This window comes from Capra hircus, chromosome 14 (assembly GCF_001704415.2).
Source record: "Capra hircus breed San Clemente chromosome 14, ASM170441v1, whole genome shotgun sequence".
Lineage (NCBI taxonomy): Eukaryota > Metazoa > Chordata > Mammalia > Artiodactyla > Bovidae > Capra > Capra hircus.
In genome coordinates, this window is record NC_030821.1 from 49,897,496 (window position 1) to 49,917,864 (window position 20,369).

At 37.0% G+C, this 20,369-nt stretch overlaps 1 protein-coding gene across 1 annotated transcript in view; it reads right to left on the reverse strand.

The window, feature by feature from the left end:
• The window catches only part of PREX2 (phosphatidylinositol-3,4,5-trisphosphate dependent Rac exchange factor 2), a 305,631-nt gene that overhangs the window by 72,885 nt on the left and 212,377 nt on the right, over window positions 1-20,369 (reverse strand). The window contains exons 33-34 of the mRNA XM_018058434.1: window positions 15,814-15,916; window positions 9,893-10,036 (exon numbers count right to left, since the gene is read on the reverse strand). Of these exons, the coding sequence (XP_017913923.1) occupies window positions 9,893-10,036; window positions 15,814-15,916 (247 nt within the window). The remainder of the gene's footprint in view (window positions 1-9,892; window positions 10,037-15,813; window positions 15,917-20,369) is intronic.

Consider the following 20,369-nt stretch of genomic DNA (forward strand, 5'->3'; position numbering starts at 1 on the left):
CATGGCTTCCTGCATGGCTCAGTGGCAAAGAATTTGCCTGCCAATGCAGGAGATACGGGTTCAATCCCAGGTTGGGAAAGATTCCCTGGAGGAGAAAATGGCAACCCACTCCAGTATTCTTTCCTGGGAAATCCCACAGACGGAGGAGCGTGACAGATTACAACCATGGGGTCACCAAAGAGTTGGACTCGACTAAATGACTAAACCACACAACATACATATATATAAATGCTTAAATGTATATATACACACATAGACACACACCATATATATACATACACATAGCTAGGTATGAGGTGCAGAAATGTGTATTAACATAATAAGAGTAAAAAATTTGAATTTGTCTGTCTCCATGTATATTCTCTTGCAGTTGCAACTAAATTATGAAATAAGAAGCATAGATAGAGAGAACTCTTAGAATACTACCTCTAGTTCAATGGTCAGTTAATTCAGTTAAAAATAAATAAGCTCTGTCATGACCTTGAGGGGTAGAATGGAGGTGGGGTGAGAGAAAGGCTCAAGAGGGAGGGAATCTATGTATACACATAGTCGATTCACTTCACCATACAGCAGAGACTAACACTACATTGTAAAGCAATTATACTCTAATAAAAAAGGGACCATTTATGGAGAAACATTAAAGGAAATAAATAAGTAAGCTAAAACATATTTTTATATATGTAAAACTTACCAATAATTTCAACTGCCTTTGATTAATATAGATTTCTTTCATAACTAACATTTTTAGTTAAGTGTTTCTTCTTCCTTTAGACTTTACACAGTGGTATTTTTAACCTTTTGGAGAGGAAATGAATCACAGGAAAGTGCCTAGAAATACAAGATTCCCTTTCAAGAGGCTGCCAGCAACAGGAATGGCGATGGGTCCAATTTGGAAATGCAAATTATTTCCCCTTGAACTTGTTACCACTAATGAGCCTCAATTTTCAGCAGACTAATTCAAAATGGATAAAAAAATAATCTTTCAAAACTGCTAAATGCCATAGTCTCTAAACTAAATAATAATGTTTCCTCAAATTGACAAAAACATTACCACTTTAGGGCAAAGACAGAAAAGGCACTGCTAATTTTAGCTGTGCTGTTTTCTAAACTAATCAGATTTTTAGGGCATTGAAGAAATGACAAAATTTTTAGAGTATTGCTAAATTTAATTTTTTAATGGCATTATTGGTCTATAACTGAGCAAATCATTTGTGGAAAATTAGAGAGAAAGCTTCCTAACATTTACTTCAGTACAGAAAATTGAATTTGTGGGCTTCTTTCAAGGATTATTTATTTGTTTATTCCTTATGAATTCTGCATTCATTAGAATATTTGCAACTGGTTCAGTAAGCTTCTGGGTCTGCATACACACAAGAAATACAAGGAGGTCTCCCTGATAAAACGATCCTCAAATATATGTGACATTCCCTTCCAATGAGTGTTATTTGTGAAAGGCCACTATTCCAGGAAGATTCAGCCTATCAATAGTCATATTTCACTGTGAATTCCTCTTCTGAGTTATAAAGCTAATAGTAAAAACCCTTGCATTGGAGTAAAACCATAACTTCCACTGCTCAGTAGTTGTGTGACCTTGGACATGTTAATTACTATCTAAGATCCTCCAGGTTTCTTATTTGTGAAATGGAAAACACGACCACCTACTAATAAAGGTACTTGGGAAACAATTACATTAAATAATAGCAATTAAGACAGCCCATGGCTTTTCTTATCACTTACTGAATGTATTTTATGCACGAGGTGCCCAGTGCCCCACAAGCATGAGCTACTTCTATTTCCACAACACATAGAGATGATGGAGGAGTGAGCCTAGCCAAACAGGAAGTCTGGTTCCAACTAAGAGGAGGTTCCACGCAAGGATGCTTCAGTTTGTGATTTAAGGCCAAGAAGACTGGAAGGTGACACTGGGAAGGGGTAATGAGACAGGAGGCATGGGGTTGACAGTGCGAGGGAACAAGAAAACCTCTGGGATCTAGTTTCTATAAAGTCTTGATGACTCAGCTTTGTCCAGAATGTCCAGTCCTGCTCTAAAAGCTTGTTACAAATAGAGAAGCAAATGTTCCTTATATTTCTTAAGATATTTTCAAATTCACAACAGTTAAAATTCACAATTATATAAATTTAAAAACAATAAGAAAAGAGTTTAACAATGTTGCCACGAGTCTCAACAATATAGGGAAATGAACAACAACAAAAAAAATGAGTTTTATGTTTAAAAACTTAGCATGGCAAAGTAGAGGAAGGAGAACAACATTCCCTGTTTTAGGTGAACATATTTTTTAAAAAAGAAAATAGAATGACATATACCAAACTAAATTTGTATTCTCAGCAGGAAAAAAGGTTACATATATAATAAAATCCAAACTTCAAAGTCTGACCCTTCCTTAGCATTTCCTTGTCTAATTTCTTAATTAGACAATTAAGTCTCACTGGTACAGACATAGTTGGTTGAACAGTCTTGACATACTTGGTGGAATAACTATTTTAAAATAGTACCAACATATTTGGTTGAATAAACATTAACTTACTTAAGAGCACTTCATTGAAAGCAATATTCAAAACACGACGAGTTTGTTAGCTTGTTTTAGTCCTACTACTTTTGAATTAGAAGCAAAACATTATTTTAAAAGCAGGTATAGTCAGTAAAAAAAAAAAGTTTGAGAAAATTATAGATTAAATTATCTAAGACTGAAAATGAGCCTCTCTTCCACTCACTCAAAATACATTTCACGGCTTTTCCAAGAAAAGCATTGATCAGAAAAAAAATATAGAGCCTCTGAGTAACAATTTTAAGAATAGTTTCAACTAACACCCTCTTCTGATAGCACAGAAGAATTGCACTGGTTAAAAAAGACACTACATATGGACTGTTACAAATCCCAGAAATGGTCAGAATTCTTCAGAACTGGTCACAGCATTTGTAAAGAAGGCAAGTTTTGTCTGTTACGGAAAGGCTGTGCTGCCTTGTAAAGAGATGTGGGTGCTCACGCTCACACAGACCCACTCTTAACTTTCAGGAAATTTCAGTTCTGGGAACTGTTCCTTCCTTTCTAAAAGCTATTACATATTCTGATTATACATACTCTGCAAAACCCCAATGGAAAGCTAAAGGATGCATCTTTTAAAGAAACTTAAGAAGAGTTTTCCAGGAAAACAAAAAAAAAAAATGTAACTTAGAAACTGACAGTGTTTATAACAGACTGCTCCCTTTTATTTTAAAGAGAGAGATCACTTAAGTTTCTGGGTGATTTTAATTATGTTCAGAGAGGTAATATCTTTTATTTTTTTGAGGTAATACCTTTTCAAGAAGTCAGGAGCAACAGTTTTGGGTGCCAGCTTTTTGCACAGGAAGAAACCAAATGTGCTTGTGGAGAAAGAACCAGCATCAAATATTCCATTTAGTTTAAGGAAAATTACTATCAGAGACCCAGGCAGTACACACTTAACACTTTACAAGAAAGGGATGCTATATTGCTGGGCACAATATAGACCTAAAACAACAACAACAACAACAGCTTTCATGTCATGTGCCAAAGAAGTAGAATACAGAGATCCAAGAACCTGCCTCCAAAGGTTCTTCCTGAGCTAGGGATTGAACCCATGTCTCCTGCATCTCCTGCAGTGGCAGGATACTTTACTACTGAGCCACTTGGGAAGCTCCCCCAGTTTGTCCCATTAACATGCTGCTAAATTGTCCTCCCAGGAACAGAGGCCCATCACAGTCATGAAGGACACCCTCCCTAGACAAAGGAATGGATCTGAAGATGCAAGATGTGAACTAAGGCAGATGTTCTAGAGCTACCCACTCGCATCCCCTTTCCAAAACGAAGGGCTTAACTCTCCAGCTGCTCTGACTGTCAGAAGCCATCCCTCAGCGGTCAGCTCTCTAGGGCATCTTCAGCCTGTGCTGATAACAACTGTCCAGCCAAAATTACATTTTCTCTGTGTAGCCAGAGTCCTAATGATCTAACCATGCAGAAGCAAAAAGGCTCAGTTCTCATTGCCCCAGCTCCCCAGAATCTAGAAGAGTCAACACCGTGAAGTGGATTCAGCTAATTAAGCAAAGGTGAACTGGATACCTGCATGTGTGTGCGTGCTGTCGTGTCTGACTCTTTGCAGCCCCATGGACTGTAGCCCGCCAGGCTTCTCTGTCCATGGAAATTTCCAGGCAAGAATACTGGGGTGGGTTGCCATTTTCTCCTCCAGGGGATCTTCCAGACCCAGGGATCGAACTTTCAGCTCTTGCGTCTTTGCACTGGCAGGGGGACTTGTTTTTAATTGGAGGATAATTACTTTACAATATTGTGATGATTTTTGCCATACACCAACATGAATTGGCCATAAGTAAACATGTCCTCTCCACCCTCCCGCCTTCCTCCTCACCCCATCTCTCCAGGATGTCACAGAGCCATGGCTTTGGGTGCTCTATGTGAGACATCAAACTCCCACTGGCTGTCTATTTTACATATGGTGAAAAAATGGGCAATGTCACTCACCATTAGAGAAGTGCCAATCAAAACCTCGAGGAGGCAGGCAGTTTCTTTACCACTGCACCATCAGGAGCCTGTATAATTGCACAGTGATTTATAATCCACATCACACTGTGCTTTCTCACTCCTGAGGGACATTAGAATCACCTGGAGAACTTCTGAAATATACTGACACTTGAGCCCCACTTCCCAGAGATTCTGACTTCATTGGTTTGGTGTGGGACCAAGCACGGGTGTTTTCTAAAATGTTCCCCAAATGACTGAAGGGCAGCCAGCATTGAGAAGCACTGCAAGACTGCATGATAGTAAGCCAGGCACCCTGGGTGTCTATCTCCCTTGAACTCCCATTTTCACTCAGTTTATAGTCACTTGCTTTATCCAAGGGCTCATGAATCCCATCAGGATTCATTGTCTGGCTTGTAGAAGTAATTTTAGAAGATTGCTTCACTGTGATCTCCATCTTCTAGTGTTTTGGTTACGCTTTGTGTTGACTTTTCTGTCTGGCTGTTTCTGTGTTCCTAACCTTGGAAATCTGTCTTTTTGTCATTTTGGCTGCTTAGATTCTTGTTCTTCAGCAGCTCTGGTTTTCAGCAATAGATGTTCCCTGGCGACTCTTTGTGACCCCATGGTCTGTAGCCCATCAGGCTCCTTGGTCCGTGGGATTTTCCAGGCATGAATACTGGAGTGGGTTGCCATTCCCTTCTCCAGGGGATCTTCCTGACTCAGGGATCGAACCCAGGTTTCCCGCATTGTAAGCAGACGCTTTATCGTCTGAGCTACCAGGGAAGCTAGAGCGTACCTTACTTGCCTCCAACTCTGGAATTCCTGATTTACTAGTTGGTCTGATCTCTGCAGGGTGCCCCATACATCACAGTACCCTCCTCTGCCCAAGGATCCACGCAGACAAGAAAAATAACAAGTCAGGACATTTGCTTCTTCTTATAAGTATCTTGTCCTTGGTACCATATACTTGTGTGCTTCCCAGGTGGCTCAGTGGTAAAGAATCCAGCAGTAAATGCAGGAGACACAGGTTCTATCCCTGGGTCGGGAAGAAGGAAATGGCAACCCCCTCCAGTATTGTTGCCTGGGAAATCCCATGGACAGAGGAGCCTGGTGGGCTACAGTCCACAGGGTCACAAAAGAGCCAGACACAACTTAGCGACTAAACAACAACAAGCCATTTACTTATATGGACCATATAGTTAGGAAGGCTTCCCAGGTAGCGCTAGTGGTAAGGAAACTTGCCTGCAATGCAGGAGACATAAGAGATGTAGGTTCGATCCATGGGTTGGGAAGTTCCCATGGAGGTGGGCACAGCAACCCACTCGTGTATTCTTGCCTGGAGAATCCCACAGACAGAGGAGCCTGGTGAGCTGCAGCCCATCGGGTTGCAAAGAGTTGGACACAACAAGCGATTCTGCACGCATGCACAGTTAGGAGGGCTGATTCTAATACATTTCCTAGGAAATTTTCAAATTCATCCACTTTACTCTTTTTTATTTGCTAGCAAAGATTCATGTACCCACAAAACGAAAACCCTTCAAATAAACTTTCATCCCAGGAATAGACTTTATTTGGAATCCCTTCCATTTACCACCACTTTCAATTACCAGATGGTAATCTCTACTCAAGCTGGGGCTGAATTTCCTGTGCTTCTCTCCTAGCTGATGAAAACTCAGAAGAACTAACAATTCCTCATGGGAGTTCTGTGAGTGCAGAGGAACCTCTGCATCTCCTTTAAATAAACAACCTTATCACTGACAGATTGTTAATGAGACAGACTCCCTTCCAGTCTTCTTTACCTATCTGTGACCTTCATGGCAGAAGAATTTCTGCTATTGCCTCTTCAAATCATTTTTCATATTTTACTGCTGTGTGAATACTAAAACCTAATGTTTGCAAAAGCTTTCCTTTAAATTACATTGTAAAAACAATATTGTACTCACTGAAATCATATATATTTAGGGATTCTTTTTAAATTAGCTTTAGCCACAATTATAAAATAGAGACTCTTTGCAAAATAATTCTTTCCCTGTGCATAGTGGCTGCTGGGTATGAATATTCAGCTATTTATGGTTGTGTGTCACAAATGTAATCACTTTTTTAGAAGAGATGATTAATGCCATCTGTCATCTCAAGAATGACTTCAAAGACAAAATTTTTAAAAAGAGAGAAAGAAAGGAAATGAAAGGAAAGTCCTTTAACAAATGCATGGTCTGCCTAAAAGCTCTAAAAGTGAACATTCCAGACCAGTAGCCTTTTCTTTCTTCTAAATCTTACAATCTCTGTAATACCTTTTCACATATTTTAGGCTAACCTATTCTCCTAGCCTAGTTTCAAAGGTGTATTTTTGCTCAATTTCCTTTTTTATTTCTTTTCATTGTAGATTCTGTTCACCTATCTGGATTCTACCACATAAATGAAAATACCTTCTAGTAACTTCTAAGATCTCTTCGCTGAAATTTTTCTCAGCTTAAATGCATTCTTGCCAAGTATCTGTTTGAGATAGCCATTGTTTTTTGTGAACTGAGAACTTCCAGATGTACAAGCTGGATTTAGAAAAGGCAGAGGAACTACAGATCAAATTGCCAGCATTCACTAGATCATAGAGAAAGCAAGGGAATTCCAGAAAAACATCTACTTCTGCTTCATTGACTGTGCTAAAGCCTTTGACTCTGTGGATCACAACAAACTGTGAAAAATTCTGAAAGAGATGGGAAAACCAGACCACCTTACCTGCCTCCTGAAAAACCTGAATGCAGGTCAAGAAGCAACAGTTACAACAGGACATGAAACAACAGACTGGTTGGTTCCCAAACTGGGAAAGGATTATGTCAAAGCTGTATATTGTCACCCTGCTTATTTAACTTATGCAGAGTGCATCAAGAGAAATGCTGGGCTGGATGACTCACAAGCTGGAATCAAGACTGCCAGGAGAAATGTCAACAAGCTCAGAAATGCAAGTGATACCATTCTAACAATAAAAAGTGAAGAGGAACTAAAGAACCTCTTGAAGAGAGTGAGAGAGGAGGGTAAAAAAGCTGTCTTAAACCTCAACATTCAAAAAACTAAGATCATGGCAACTAGTCCCATCATTTCATGGAAATTAGAAGGGGAAAAAGTGAAAACAGTGACAGACTTTATATTCTGGGACTCCAAAATCACTTGTGAATGGTGACTGCAGCTACGAAATTCAAACACACTTGCTCCTTGGAAGAAGAGCTATGACAAATTTAGACAGTGTGTTAAAAAGCAGAGACATCACTTTGCTGACAAAGGTATGTATACTCCAAGCTATGATTTTTCCAGTAGTCATGTATGAATGTGAGAGTTGGACCATAAAGAAGGCTGAGCACCAAAGAACTGATGTTTTCAAATTGTGGTGCTGAGAGTCCCTTTGACTGCAAGATCAAATCAGTCAGTCCTAAAGGAAATCAACCCTGAATATCCATTGGAAGCACTGATGCTGAAGCTGAAACTCCAATACTTTGGCCACCTGATACAAAGAGCTGACTCACTGGAATAGCCCCTGATGCTGGGAAAGATTGAAAGCAGGAGAAGAGGGTGACAGAGGATGAGATGGTTGGATGGCATCATCAACTCAATGGACATGAGTCTGAACAAACTCTGGGAGATAGTGAAGGACAGGGAGGTCTGGAGTGCTGAAGTCCATGGGGCCACAGAGTCTGGACATGACTTAGGGACTGAACAATAACACTGTTTTTAAACTATGGCAATTGAAGGAAGGGTAATCTATCTTTTAGAATTATAACATGCAGGAGGTAAAAGAGAATTTTCACTTGGTAGTGAATTTAGATTTAACATGACTGTCGGTTCTTCAATTACCAAAATTGATTTTATTCCTCTATTTTTATTAAAATAATAATAATAAAAAACTCCACAGCAAAACCAAAGCAGTCTTGAAAACTCAAAAGAAGAAAAAATGTAGTATTCTGCGGTACCACTTAGAGAAATCTTGTGACCACAGCGTGAATCTTTTTAAAAAAAATCATAGACAAAAAGAAACTGTACATTATTCTGGATTTCTGATCTTTCTGGCTTTTGTGACTCCAAAGATTAAAAAGATTCAGGACTTTCCCTGGGAAATCAGTTCACTGTAAGAATCGTCTTATTCATGTCAATCTTAATTTCTTCTACTGTGGTTAACACTCATTGTTCACTTGCCAAAACAATTTTTTTAATTTATAAAAGGGATACATTTTTACTGACAAAATTAACATAATGCAAAAAACCCTAAGAATAAAAAATCAACAATTTAATCACCCAGTGGTATTGAAAAAATTCATATATTTTCAATATATACATATGAAGCATATATATAAGTATATGCATACATGTATGACATAATTGAGACTATAAATTTTTTTGTAATCTGATTGTGTATACTATCAAACTCTTTCTATCTCATAAAATATTTTAACCATATGTTTGTCAGGAAGCATTTAACAGGAGGCTTTCTGTGTGCTGTTTTGGATCTGTCAGGAATTCTCTGTTCCTTATTAAGTCCTGAATACTCAGGAATTAAGAGGAGAGGCAAGCCTCTCCCGGGACTGAGGAATCCAAGCATTTCCTTCATTAGTGTTTCTGTATGGTGATAAGTATCCTCTTCCTTCTTGTGAACCATACGGTAAAAGTGATTGTTTACAACTCTCTCTCTCTTTAATACGGATAGCCTATGTTTTGTAAGTCTGGAATTTTAATCTTTATCTTTGCTGAGAATAACTACCTTGTAAGACATTATATATGCCCACACCATGTTGATTAAAATACGTTTGCTCCATCAAAGCTCTGGTTCCCCGTGTCTTTCTTTCTCTCTCTCTCTCCCTCTCTCTTTTTCAGGCTGATCCCCTGGAGCGCAGATGCCCTCTGAGTTCACTTTCCTGCCAGGTCTTCTAAGACCCTCTTGAGAAGGTGCTCTGCACCTTCACCCCAAAGATAGGGCGCCTGAGGCCTCTGTGAATAGAGCAAGCCCCATGCAGGGGCTTTATTGGCTTGCTGTGTAAACCAAGGAATATCAGCCTCTTTCTCTCCTTTACTTTCTTATCGTCGACTCTGGACCACCAGGTTCCGGTCCATTAAAGGACCTCAACATATGTTAATGGCTTTATAATAATTTATTTGAGGCAAATTAATTTATCTTTATCTTATTTCTCTATTATAAATAATGCTGCAATTCTACTTGAAAAATATTTATACCATACACGATTTTTCCTTAACAGATAATCAGACAAGGAAACATACTAAGTATTCAGAATAAACTTTTGAATTCGTGAAAAAGAATGATGGTTATTATTACATTTCTTTTAAACAACTGATAAAGAAAATAATCTAAGTACATGAAGTATAAAAAAGAAAGCAATTACCTTGTGAAAAAAGAACAGGATGAATTTTAAACCCTCCTCCATTCTTCAACCGTTGAGGCAGTTGTTCAAAATGATAACTATCAATGTAGAAGTAAACTTTCAGAGCTTGCCGGCTTCCTTCTGCTTGATAAGTAAGGGGAACATCTAAAATGACATTTAATGTTATATTACTTTCTATTATCAGGATATGTTATATAGTATGTTTGTTAAAAACTAGTATTCACCAATTATTTTACATTAAAAGTACCCATTTATTTTTAGTTCAGGTTTAGCATACTTAACAGCTCTGTTCAGTGAAAGAGTATTAAATCAGGTTCTCATTAGCTAACACAACAGATTTATTATTGTATTGCATATAAAATTCTGAAACAGAAAACTTCGTTACACTTTGACACACCAGATGTCTCAGTTAACTAAATGAGAAGTTTAGATACACATGGTTTGGAATCAAAATTTCCCAAGGCAGCTGCCTCATTCATATTTTAGTCAAGATGACTCCTTGGGGTACACTTGTGAAGTGGTGTGCAAGAAACTGAGTGCATAGCAACCAGTATCAAAATTAGCATGGGTTTTGCAAACTCCACTCTCTGAGCACCAGATCAAAAATGTATTACCTCTGTCCCTGCCTTACAGTCATTAGACATTATCTGTTTAAATTATTTTAGCTACTTTCAAAGCTCCTAAATTTAATTACTCACAACAAAACTCCAACCAACTTGAAAAGCTGGAATGCTGCAGTAGTATTTCACAGTGTTATCATAAATCCTTATTTTACGATACTTGTCTGTGACAAATAACTTCTACTTCATTAAAAAAGAATGCAAACTCTTCCTAAAAGGCTACAATAGTCACATTAACCAGTTTAAAATTAAGGCCAAAATAGAGTAAATATTTAATATATGTTCTTGACTCAATATTATTTTTACCTTGCTTCTTGAGATAAAACTGTATAAAAGTAGAGCTCAAGATTAAATACCATAAGTGATCACAGATTCCAGGTTTCTTGCTAAATGTATCTAATTCTGCATATCAATAGAGGACTTATAGTATTAACATCTATAATTCCTTTTTATACCATATAATTATGGTTATTTTCTGTTTTTTTTTTAAGGGAGACATGAAGAAATTGAGGTTAAGAAAGAGAATAAACAAATCTCACAGTTGAAAATTAGGAAGTTAAGTGCATTTTAATGAGTAGGAAAAGTCTTTTCTTTTCTGGAACTAAAGAAAAAAGATGCATGAATACTAAATAAATTAGAGATTAAAATATACAAAATATTTGTATCTTCTAGTTCCCCTTTCCATACAATGTCTTTCATATATATTATAATTTTGTTAAATTCTATCCCTTAGTTCCAACATAGTCAATCTCTATATTTCCAAATGGATAATGTAATTAGAAGGAAAATGAGAATGCAGCAGTATCATATTACCGGGTTAGCAAAGCACAAATAAAGATGCAACACCAGGAATTAGGAAACTGAAAAATGATTGAAAATGATCTAAATGTGGTTAAAAGTAAGAGTGCTATGTGGAAGACTTTTCCTCAAGGTATTTGCCACATATGTGAAAGAATAGGAGATGCTAGCCGTAAAGGACCTGCTTGCCAATGCAGGAGACTTGAGACCTGGGTTTTACCCTGGGTTGTGAAGATCTCCTGGAGGAGGACATGGCAATTCACTCCAGTATTCTTGCCTGGAGAATTTCATGAACAGAGGAGCCTGGAAGACTACAGTCCATGGGATCGCTAAGAGTTGGATATAACTGAGCAATTAACACCTTCATTTTCACTAATTACATCATATGACATGGGAAATATTTTGTACTTTTTCTCTATACCAAAGTGGGTCAGAGTGCCCATTTATTCCTTTGTATCTCTCACTAGTAGCTAAGGTCCATGCCAACAGGGATTTTATTTTACTTAATTAATATTATATTCCTAGAACTTAGTTCAGTACCAAGCATGTTATATACACCTTATAATTATTTATTCCAAGAAAATGAAATGTCTTTAATCCAGATATTTGAGTTCTACTTGCTTGGCTTGCATTTTTCTTCAGAATCTTATTGTTCCTTAATGCAAAAATAAGACTGTGAATAATGCTAAATGGAGCTTTCTTGAAAAACACAGATTAATAAAGCAGAGACAGTGGCCTCAAATATTTCTTGAATACTATCATAAGCTTTACGTAGTGCTAGAGACTTTCAAATACATTATTTTCTTTAAGCCTCACAATTGCATGAGGCAGGGAAAGCTGACATTCTCATGCTTGCAGATGAGAATGGAGCCTGGATTTGAACTCAGATTTCTTGATGTCAAGGCCCAGTGTCCTCTATATGATTCATGCTTCCAACCCTCTGGACTCAGTCCTTCCCTTATAGACACTCAGCCAACTAATCTTCATCACAGTGATACAAATTAGTCCATCTGACCCCTCTGCATCTAGGCTTACAGAAAGATCAAATCACATGCAGTTAATAAAAAAGTTCTAGTTTTCTTACACTATTTCAATATGATGTGATGACACTTGGGTATAAATAATTCTCTTCTTTCTTAAAACAACTCAAAATAATAACTATACCATCATAACATAGTATAGTTTGCTTAGCATAAATTTGCTTAGAAGACCTAGTATCAGCCTTGGAACTGACTTGTCAGTGGGGAACTCACTTCAAAAGTTGAGATTATGCTTCAGGGAAATACATAAAAATGTACTGTCACACAATATAGCACAATTTTTGTGTTTATTGTGTCTACATTTATAATGTTATTTATATAATGTCAAAATATTATGTACATGGTCTCAGTTACTTTTAATATTTATTATATATTTCAATATGCCAAAGTTAAATCTCTCATAATGGATGTACAGTAAATATTCTATCAAGCTTAAAATACTGGTTCATCTCCAGTTTACTCAACAGACCATTCACCAGTAATGTCATATTTGAATCATGGACAACATGCTCCTTTGAGGTTATGGTTCCTCAGGCAAATTTAAAAGAAAAAGTATCAGGTTATATTGTGAAAATAGAGTTTCTCTGCCTTGTAGTGATATTATTCCTACATTATTCAAGTAAATGAAAATATATTCTGTTTTATATCTGCCCACAGAAGACCATACAATTTGCCCAAATAATATTATCCTTATCAAATAATCCCCTTTACCAAATACTCCCTAGAATACAGCCTAAATCCCTAACATTGTAATCCATGTTTTTGTGCTCTCTCATTTATCAGTGGAGATGAAACTTTAATAAGATTCTATTTTCTCTGTCCTCATAATTTAATACATACAGGATGAACCATTTCCCATCTCCACAGCTATCCTCAAGGTCAAGTCACCATCATCTCTCACCTGGGTCACTGCAAGGCCTTCCTAAGTGGTCTCTCTGCTTCTGCCCTTGCCTGGTAAGGTCCACTCAACACAGCAGCACAGGCTGCCTCTATTTCAGTCTGTGCCATTCCCCTGCTCAGTGGCTCAATCAGAAAGGCAAAGCTCTTTCAAAGATGTGGCCTCCTCTTTGTCCTCAGCCCCTTCTCCTTACCCCTCTCTGACTTTGCTCCAGCTTCACAGCCCTCCGTGCTATCCCCAGAATGTGTCACACATGCTCCCACCTTGGGGTCTTTGTTCTCACTGTTTCAGTGGACCTGGAACACCCTTCTCCCAAATACAGTAGACCCTTTACTGAATTTCTACATTCACAGATGCAGAAATACATTCACGGGTTCTGCATTCACAGATTCAACCAACTGCATGTCCAAAAAAGAAAAAAAAAAAAAACAATTCCAGAAAGTTCCAAAAAGCAAATTTGAATTTGCTGCTGACCAGCAACATTTAGAGCATTTACACTGGTATTTACATTAGAGCACTTATTAATATATTGGTATTCTAAGCGATCTAGAGATAATTTTAAGTATATGGGAGGATGTGCGTAGGTTACATGCAAATACTACACCATTTTATACGATGCTTGAGCATCCACGGATTTTGGTATCTGAGAGGTTCCTGGAACCAGTTCCTGAGAGATAACTCTGTATGACTTGTTTCTGGTCTTCACCCTCCTCCTAGAATGTTTCCCTCCCTAGCAGGTTACACACAGGCAACCTTTCACCTGCCCCTTCATTTTTCCTCTTTGTTCTTTTCTATGTCCCTTCACGCAGTCATATTATTATCTTCTAATCTATTATCAAATTAACTCATTTATTTCCCGTATTATTTATCTTTGTCTGCTTAGTCCTCTACTTCATCCAGCACCTGGAAATGTCCTTTGCCACAGTAGGCCTTTTAGAAATTTTTCATAAATGATTATCATTCCTAGATAACAAATTAAATGAATATTTATTGAGTCCTTATTTGTTGTAGTAGATCTTGGAAATATAAAAATAAACCTTTCCAAGTCCTAAAGATACAGAGCTTCTACCATAAGTCATAGGATCTTTATACTTATAGATAAACAAGAACCAGAAAAATAACAAACTGCTAAAAGATTTCTTGGCCCAATAGACACATTTTAAACCTGTATGTGACAATGTTGAAGTGGTATATAAATAATGACAACTTGCAGAAATTAAACTTAAGAACTATTTCTCTGAATGTAGATTTCTAAAACAATGCCCTTGATAGGCTTAACAAGGGATACTTTTCAATCTTTCAATTGAATTTCATAACTTCTTTGCAACATTAGATACAACCAAGTTCTGTCGAAATTTTTTTCTTCATTATGCACAACAAGTTTGTTTTTCCTTCTACTTTGATAACCATGAAACCTTTCTGCCTGCTGCGCTGGATAAACTGAATTGATATTTGTTCATTCATCTCCTTGAAAAAATACATTGTCCTTTTTGTTCCAGGCACTCTCTTGGGTGCTGGAGGTACAACAATGAACAAGACAGGAAAACGTTTTGCCATCTTGAAAACTTTACAGGATGAATAAGTGAATCAAAATAGTTAATATGATTATATTTGTACACATTAAAATATTTGACATGGATAAAATAATCTTTGATTTCTACTTTTAAGCTAGCAAAAATGTAAAATATGTGTCTACTCCTTCAGAATTAAATTATAAATTTTATCAATTATTGTCAGATAAAATAATTATAATGTCTTTCTCAACTGATTTGACCTAAATGTTATACAATGTGAGCATAACTTAGGTCTCTGTGTGTTACTGGCTCTAAATGGTCCAGTATATTGCCTGTTAACACATTCTCTACAGGATCATTTGAAGATGAGCCGTGGAAACCCAATACAGTCATTTCTGATATATAATTGTTATATGTTAGAGCGAAAGTTATAGATGCCTCAGAGATCATCTACATAGCTGGAAATATTAGGGCAGTTCTTTTACTAAAAAATATTGACATAAAAAAACAGCAGAAAGGACAAATGTTCTATCAACCCATTTATAAAATTCAGAGATAGAAAGTAGAATTAAGGTTAGCAGGGACTGGAAAAGGGAGGAAGACAATCACTGTTTAATGCATATGTAGTTTCTGTTTGGGAGGATGAAAAAGCTCTGCAGACGGATGGTGGAAATGGTTGCACAACATTTTGAATAAACTGAATTGTACATTGAAACTGACTAAATGGTAAATTCAATGGTATGTATATTTTATCACAATAACAAAAAAGGAAGAAAAGACAATCTTGAGTAGCGTAAAATTTGCTGCACACACTCCAAAAAAGTTTTAGAGGTCAGACTAAGAGACAAAAACATCAGTATAAAATTAGATGCAGATTTAACTTATATATACTTTCTATCACTTGCCCAGTTGGTTTTATTATTTTACATTAAAAATAATATTTTACATATAACTTAATCTTCATATCAAATATATTCATATCCAAGTTTTTCCATATATTGTTTGATAAAATTAATCTTATAAAACACATATGAAATATTTAACTACCTACTTGCAACCAATGGTTCCTCTTCTGATGGTTTAAAGTAAAAAGAAACCTTTTCCAAATCAAACAGTGCAACCAGTGTGTCTTCTAGCATGGCTTGTTCATCTGTCTAGAGAGAAAGAAAAACAATCCATGATATGATTGGACTGTTTGAGACAGAGCATAACATAACATAACAAAACATCTCCAGACCAAAACTTGCTTCACTTGTGTTTTATTTACACACAAACCACATTATCAACATACGTAAGAACTTATTGCCTAAAACGAAATGAACTAATCTTCAGATTTACAAGTTTCTTTTGTAGCTTCATGTTTTTCTTTTCCTCTACTGTCTAAACGATTCTGAACCATTTTTCAGTCTGTTTTGTAGCTAGATTCTAGTTATACTGATTTTATCTATTAGTTACAGACAAATGTGTACACATAAATGTCTTATTTGCCTCTAAATCTCTATAATCTTATAAATGTAACAGCTGAAAAGTAAAAATACTGTTTTTCTTAAAAAGCCACAGTACATAATGGTCATTGTATTTTACAATAAGATAACCTATGCATTATTCAATTTGCAATTTATGAAAACTGTGATAAAATCAATTTGCATGTATGTGATGATTTTTCTTCCAAAAAGCCTGGGGACAAGAATCATTTTCACTTGCCTTTATGGCAATGTAATCTTCCCTGTTGACTCAGAAGGTAAGGAATCTACCTGCAACCCGAGAGACCGAGGTTCAATTCCTGGGTCAGGAAGATCCCCTGGAGAAGGGAATGGCAACCCACTCCAGTATTCTTACCTGGAGAATTCCATGGACAGAGGAGCCTGGTGGGCTATAGTTCACGGAGTCACAAAGAATTGGACATGACTAAGCGACTAACACTTCAACACTTTCAATCTAGAATGTCGTGAATATGAAATCTGATTTGTTTCAATCTTTCATTTCATTCCTATATTTTACAGTTGAGGTAGGTAAGAACCAGACTTAGTAACAAGTAATTGCATATCTCAGCATCATCATCTTTTAGTACTGGGTTCTGAGCATCCTATTAGCAGATCAGTGTAGTATCAAAGTCTTTTACTAATTTCCTCATGAAAGAATAATTAACTTTATCATACACATCTTTTCTTTCAAAGGTAACATTTATTTCCTTAAGAAAATCAATGGTCCTTTTAAACAATAATTTTAACATGCTATATCCTCATTTTTAAAATTTGCTGTAGCTTATAATCATATTTTGGGGGCAGCATAAGTAGAGGGTGGAGATGATAAAGAATTTTTATTGTGTGGGAAAAAAAACACGAAGGTAGTCCCAGACCCCAAGGAAGGACAGCATGGGTAACAAAAGGTTAAGAGCATCATCACTTTGTACTTCAGTTTGGTACTTAATATAATGGATGGTACACACTGGATGCTGGATAAACGTTTATGAGATTCTTACTTTTTAAAGTCCGTTGGATGGTAGAAAAATGCTACAAATCTGAAATTGTAGGGACAGGAGCATTTTTCCAGTTAAGAGGAATATATATATACACAGGAAGAAATGTCCCAAACAGGCACTGTAAACGTAGACGTGGTTAAAGTCAGACCCAAGGACCTAGGATTGCGGTCAGCACCCAGAGACGCATCAACTGCCAGTGACTGCAGCTCCCCAGGAGCGCTTCACAGTCCCAGGAGACTTTTATGCTCTCCTGAGACATAAAAGATCATGGGTTATAAAAGAGACAGATTATAGGTTCATAAAAGAGACAGAAAGATTATGGGTTTCCTAGGCTTTTTTAAACTACCTCTGGATTTTTTAAATCAATTTTTAAAAATTAACTTGAGGACTGTTGTTGTTTAGTTGCTAAGTCATGTCTGACTCTTTTGCGGCCTCGTGGACTGTAGCCTGCCGGGCTCTTCTGTCCATGAGCTTTCCCAGGCAAGAATATCGGAGTGGATTGCCATTTCCTCCTCCAGGAGATTTTCCTGACTCAAGGATCGAACTTAAACCTCCTGCACTGGTAGCCAGATTCACCATCACTGCACCATCAGGAAAGCCCATCTTAAGGGTATCAGACACCAATTTAAAATAAAAAACAATTTTCTGGAAGAGTTTGAGGAGGATAGGTGTTAGCTCTTCTCGAAATTTTTGGTAGAATTCAGCTGTGAAGCCGTCTGGACCTGGGCTTTTGTTTGCTGGAAGATTTCTGATTACCATTTCAATTTCTGTGCTTGTGATGGGTCTGTTAAGATTTTCTATTTCTTCCTGGTTCAGTTTTGGAAAATTGTACTTTTCTAAGAATTTGTCCATTTCTTCCACGTTGTCCATTTTATTGGCATACAACTGCTGATAGTAGTCTCTTATGATCCTTTGTATTTCTGTGTTGTCTGTTGTGATCTCTCCATTTTCAAAGGGTGTCCACTTTCACCGCTACTATTCAACATAGTTCTGGAAGTTTTGGCCACAGCAATCAGAGCAGAAAAAGAAATAAAAGGAATCCAAATTGGAAAAGAAGAAGTAAAACTCTCACTGTTTGCAGATGACATGATCCTCTACATGGAAAACCCTAAAGACTCCACCAGAAAATTACTAGACCTAATCAATGAATATAGTAAAGTTGCAGGATATAAAATCACCACACAGAAATCCCTTGCATTCCTATACACGAATAATGAGAAAGTAGAAAAAGAAATTAAGGAAACAATTCCATTCACCATTGCAACGAAAAGAATAAAATACTTAGGAATATATCTACCTAAAGAAACTAAAGACCTATATATAGAAAACTATAAAACACTGATGAAAGAAATCAAAGAGGACACTAATAGATGGAGAAATATACCATGTTCATGGATCGGAAGAATCAATATAGTGAAAATGAGTATACTACCCAAAGCAATTTACAAATTTAATGCAATCCCTGTCAAGCTACCAGCCACATTTTTCACAGAACTAGAACAAATAATTTCAAGATTTGTATGGAAACACAAAAAACCTCGAATAGCCAAAGCAATCTTGAGAAAGAAGAATGGAACTGGAGGAATCAACTTGCCTGACTTCAGGCTCTACTACAAAGCCACAGTCATCAAGACAGTATGGTACTGGCACAAAGACAGACATATAGATCAATGGAACAAAATAGAAAGCCCAGAGATAAATCCACACACATATGGACACCTTATCTTTGACAAAGGAGGCAAGAATATACAATGGAGTAAAGACAATCTCTTTAACAAGTGGTGCTGGGAAAACTGGTCAACCACTTGTAAAAGAATGAAACTAGATCACTTTCTAACACCGTACACAAAAATAAACTCAAAATGGATTAAAAATCTAAATGTAAGATCAGAAACTATAAAACTCCTAGAGGAGAACATAGGCAAAACACTCTCAGACATAAATCACAGCAGGATCCTCTATGATCCACCTCCCAGAATTCTGGAAATAAAAGCAAAAATAAACAAATGGGATCTAATTAAAATTAAAAGCTTCTGTACAACAAAGGAAAATATAAGCAAGGTGAAAAGACAGCCTTCTGAATGGGAGAAAATAATAGCAAATGAAACAACTGACAAACAACTAATCTCAAAAATATACAAGCAACTTCTGCAGCTCAATTCCAGAAAAATAAACGACCCAATCAAAAAATGGGCCAAAGAACTAAATAGACATTTCTCCAAAGAAGACATACGGATGGCTAACAAACACATGAAAAGATGCTCAACATCACTCATTATTAGAGAAATGCAAATCAAAACCACAATGAGGTACCACTTCACACCAGTCAGAATGGCTGCGATCCAAAAATCTGCAAGCAATAAATGCTGGAGAGGGTGTGGAGAAAAGGGAACCCTCCTACACTGTTGGTGGGAATGCAAACTAGTACAGCCACTATGGAGAACAGTGTGGAGATTCCTTAAAAAATTGCAAATAGAACTACCTTATGACCCAGCAATCCCACTTCTGGGCATACACACGGAGGAAACCAGAATTGAAAGAGACACATGTACCCCAATGTTCATCGCAGCACTGTTTATAATAGCCAGGACATGGAAACAACCTAGATGTCCATCAGCAGATGAATGGATAAGAAAGCTGTGGTACATATACACAATGGAGTATTACTCAGCCGTTAAAAAGAATTCATTTGAATCAGTTCTGATGAGATGGATGAAACTGGAGCCAATTATACAGAGTGAAGTAAGCCAGAAAGAAAAACACCAATACAGTATACTAACACATATATATGGAATTTAGGAAGATGGCAATGACGACCCTGTATGCAAGACAGGAAAAAAGACACAGATGTGTATAACGGACTTTTGGACTCAGAGGGAGAGGGAGAGGGTGGGACGATTTGGGAGAATGGGAATTCTAACATGTATACTGTCATGTAAGAATTGAATCGCCAGTCCATGTCTGACGTAGGGTGCAGCTTGCTTGGGGCAGGTGCATGGGGATGACCCAGAGAGATGTTGTGGGGAGGGAGGTGGGAGGGGGGTTCATGTTTGGGAACGCATGTAAGAAAAAAAAATAAATAAATAAACATAAAATAAACGTAAAAAAAAAAATAAAAAAAAAAT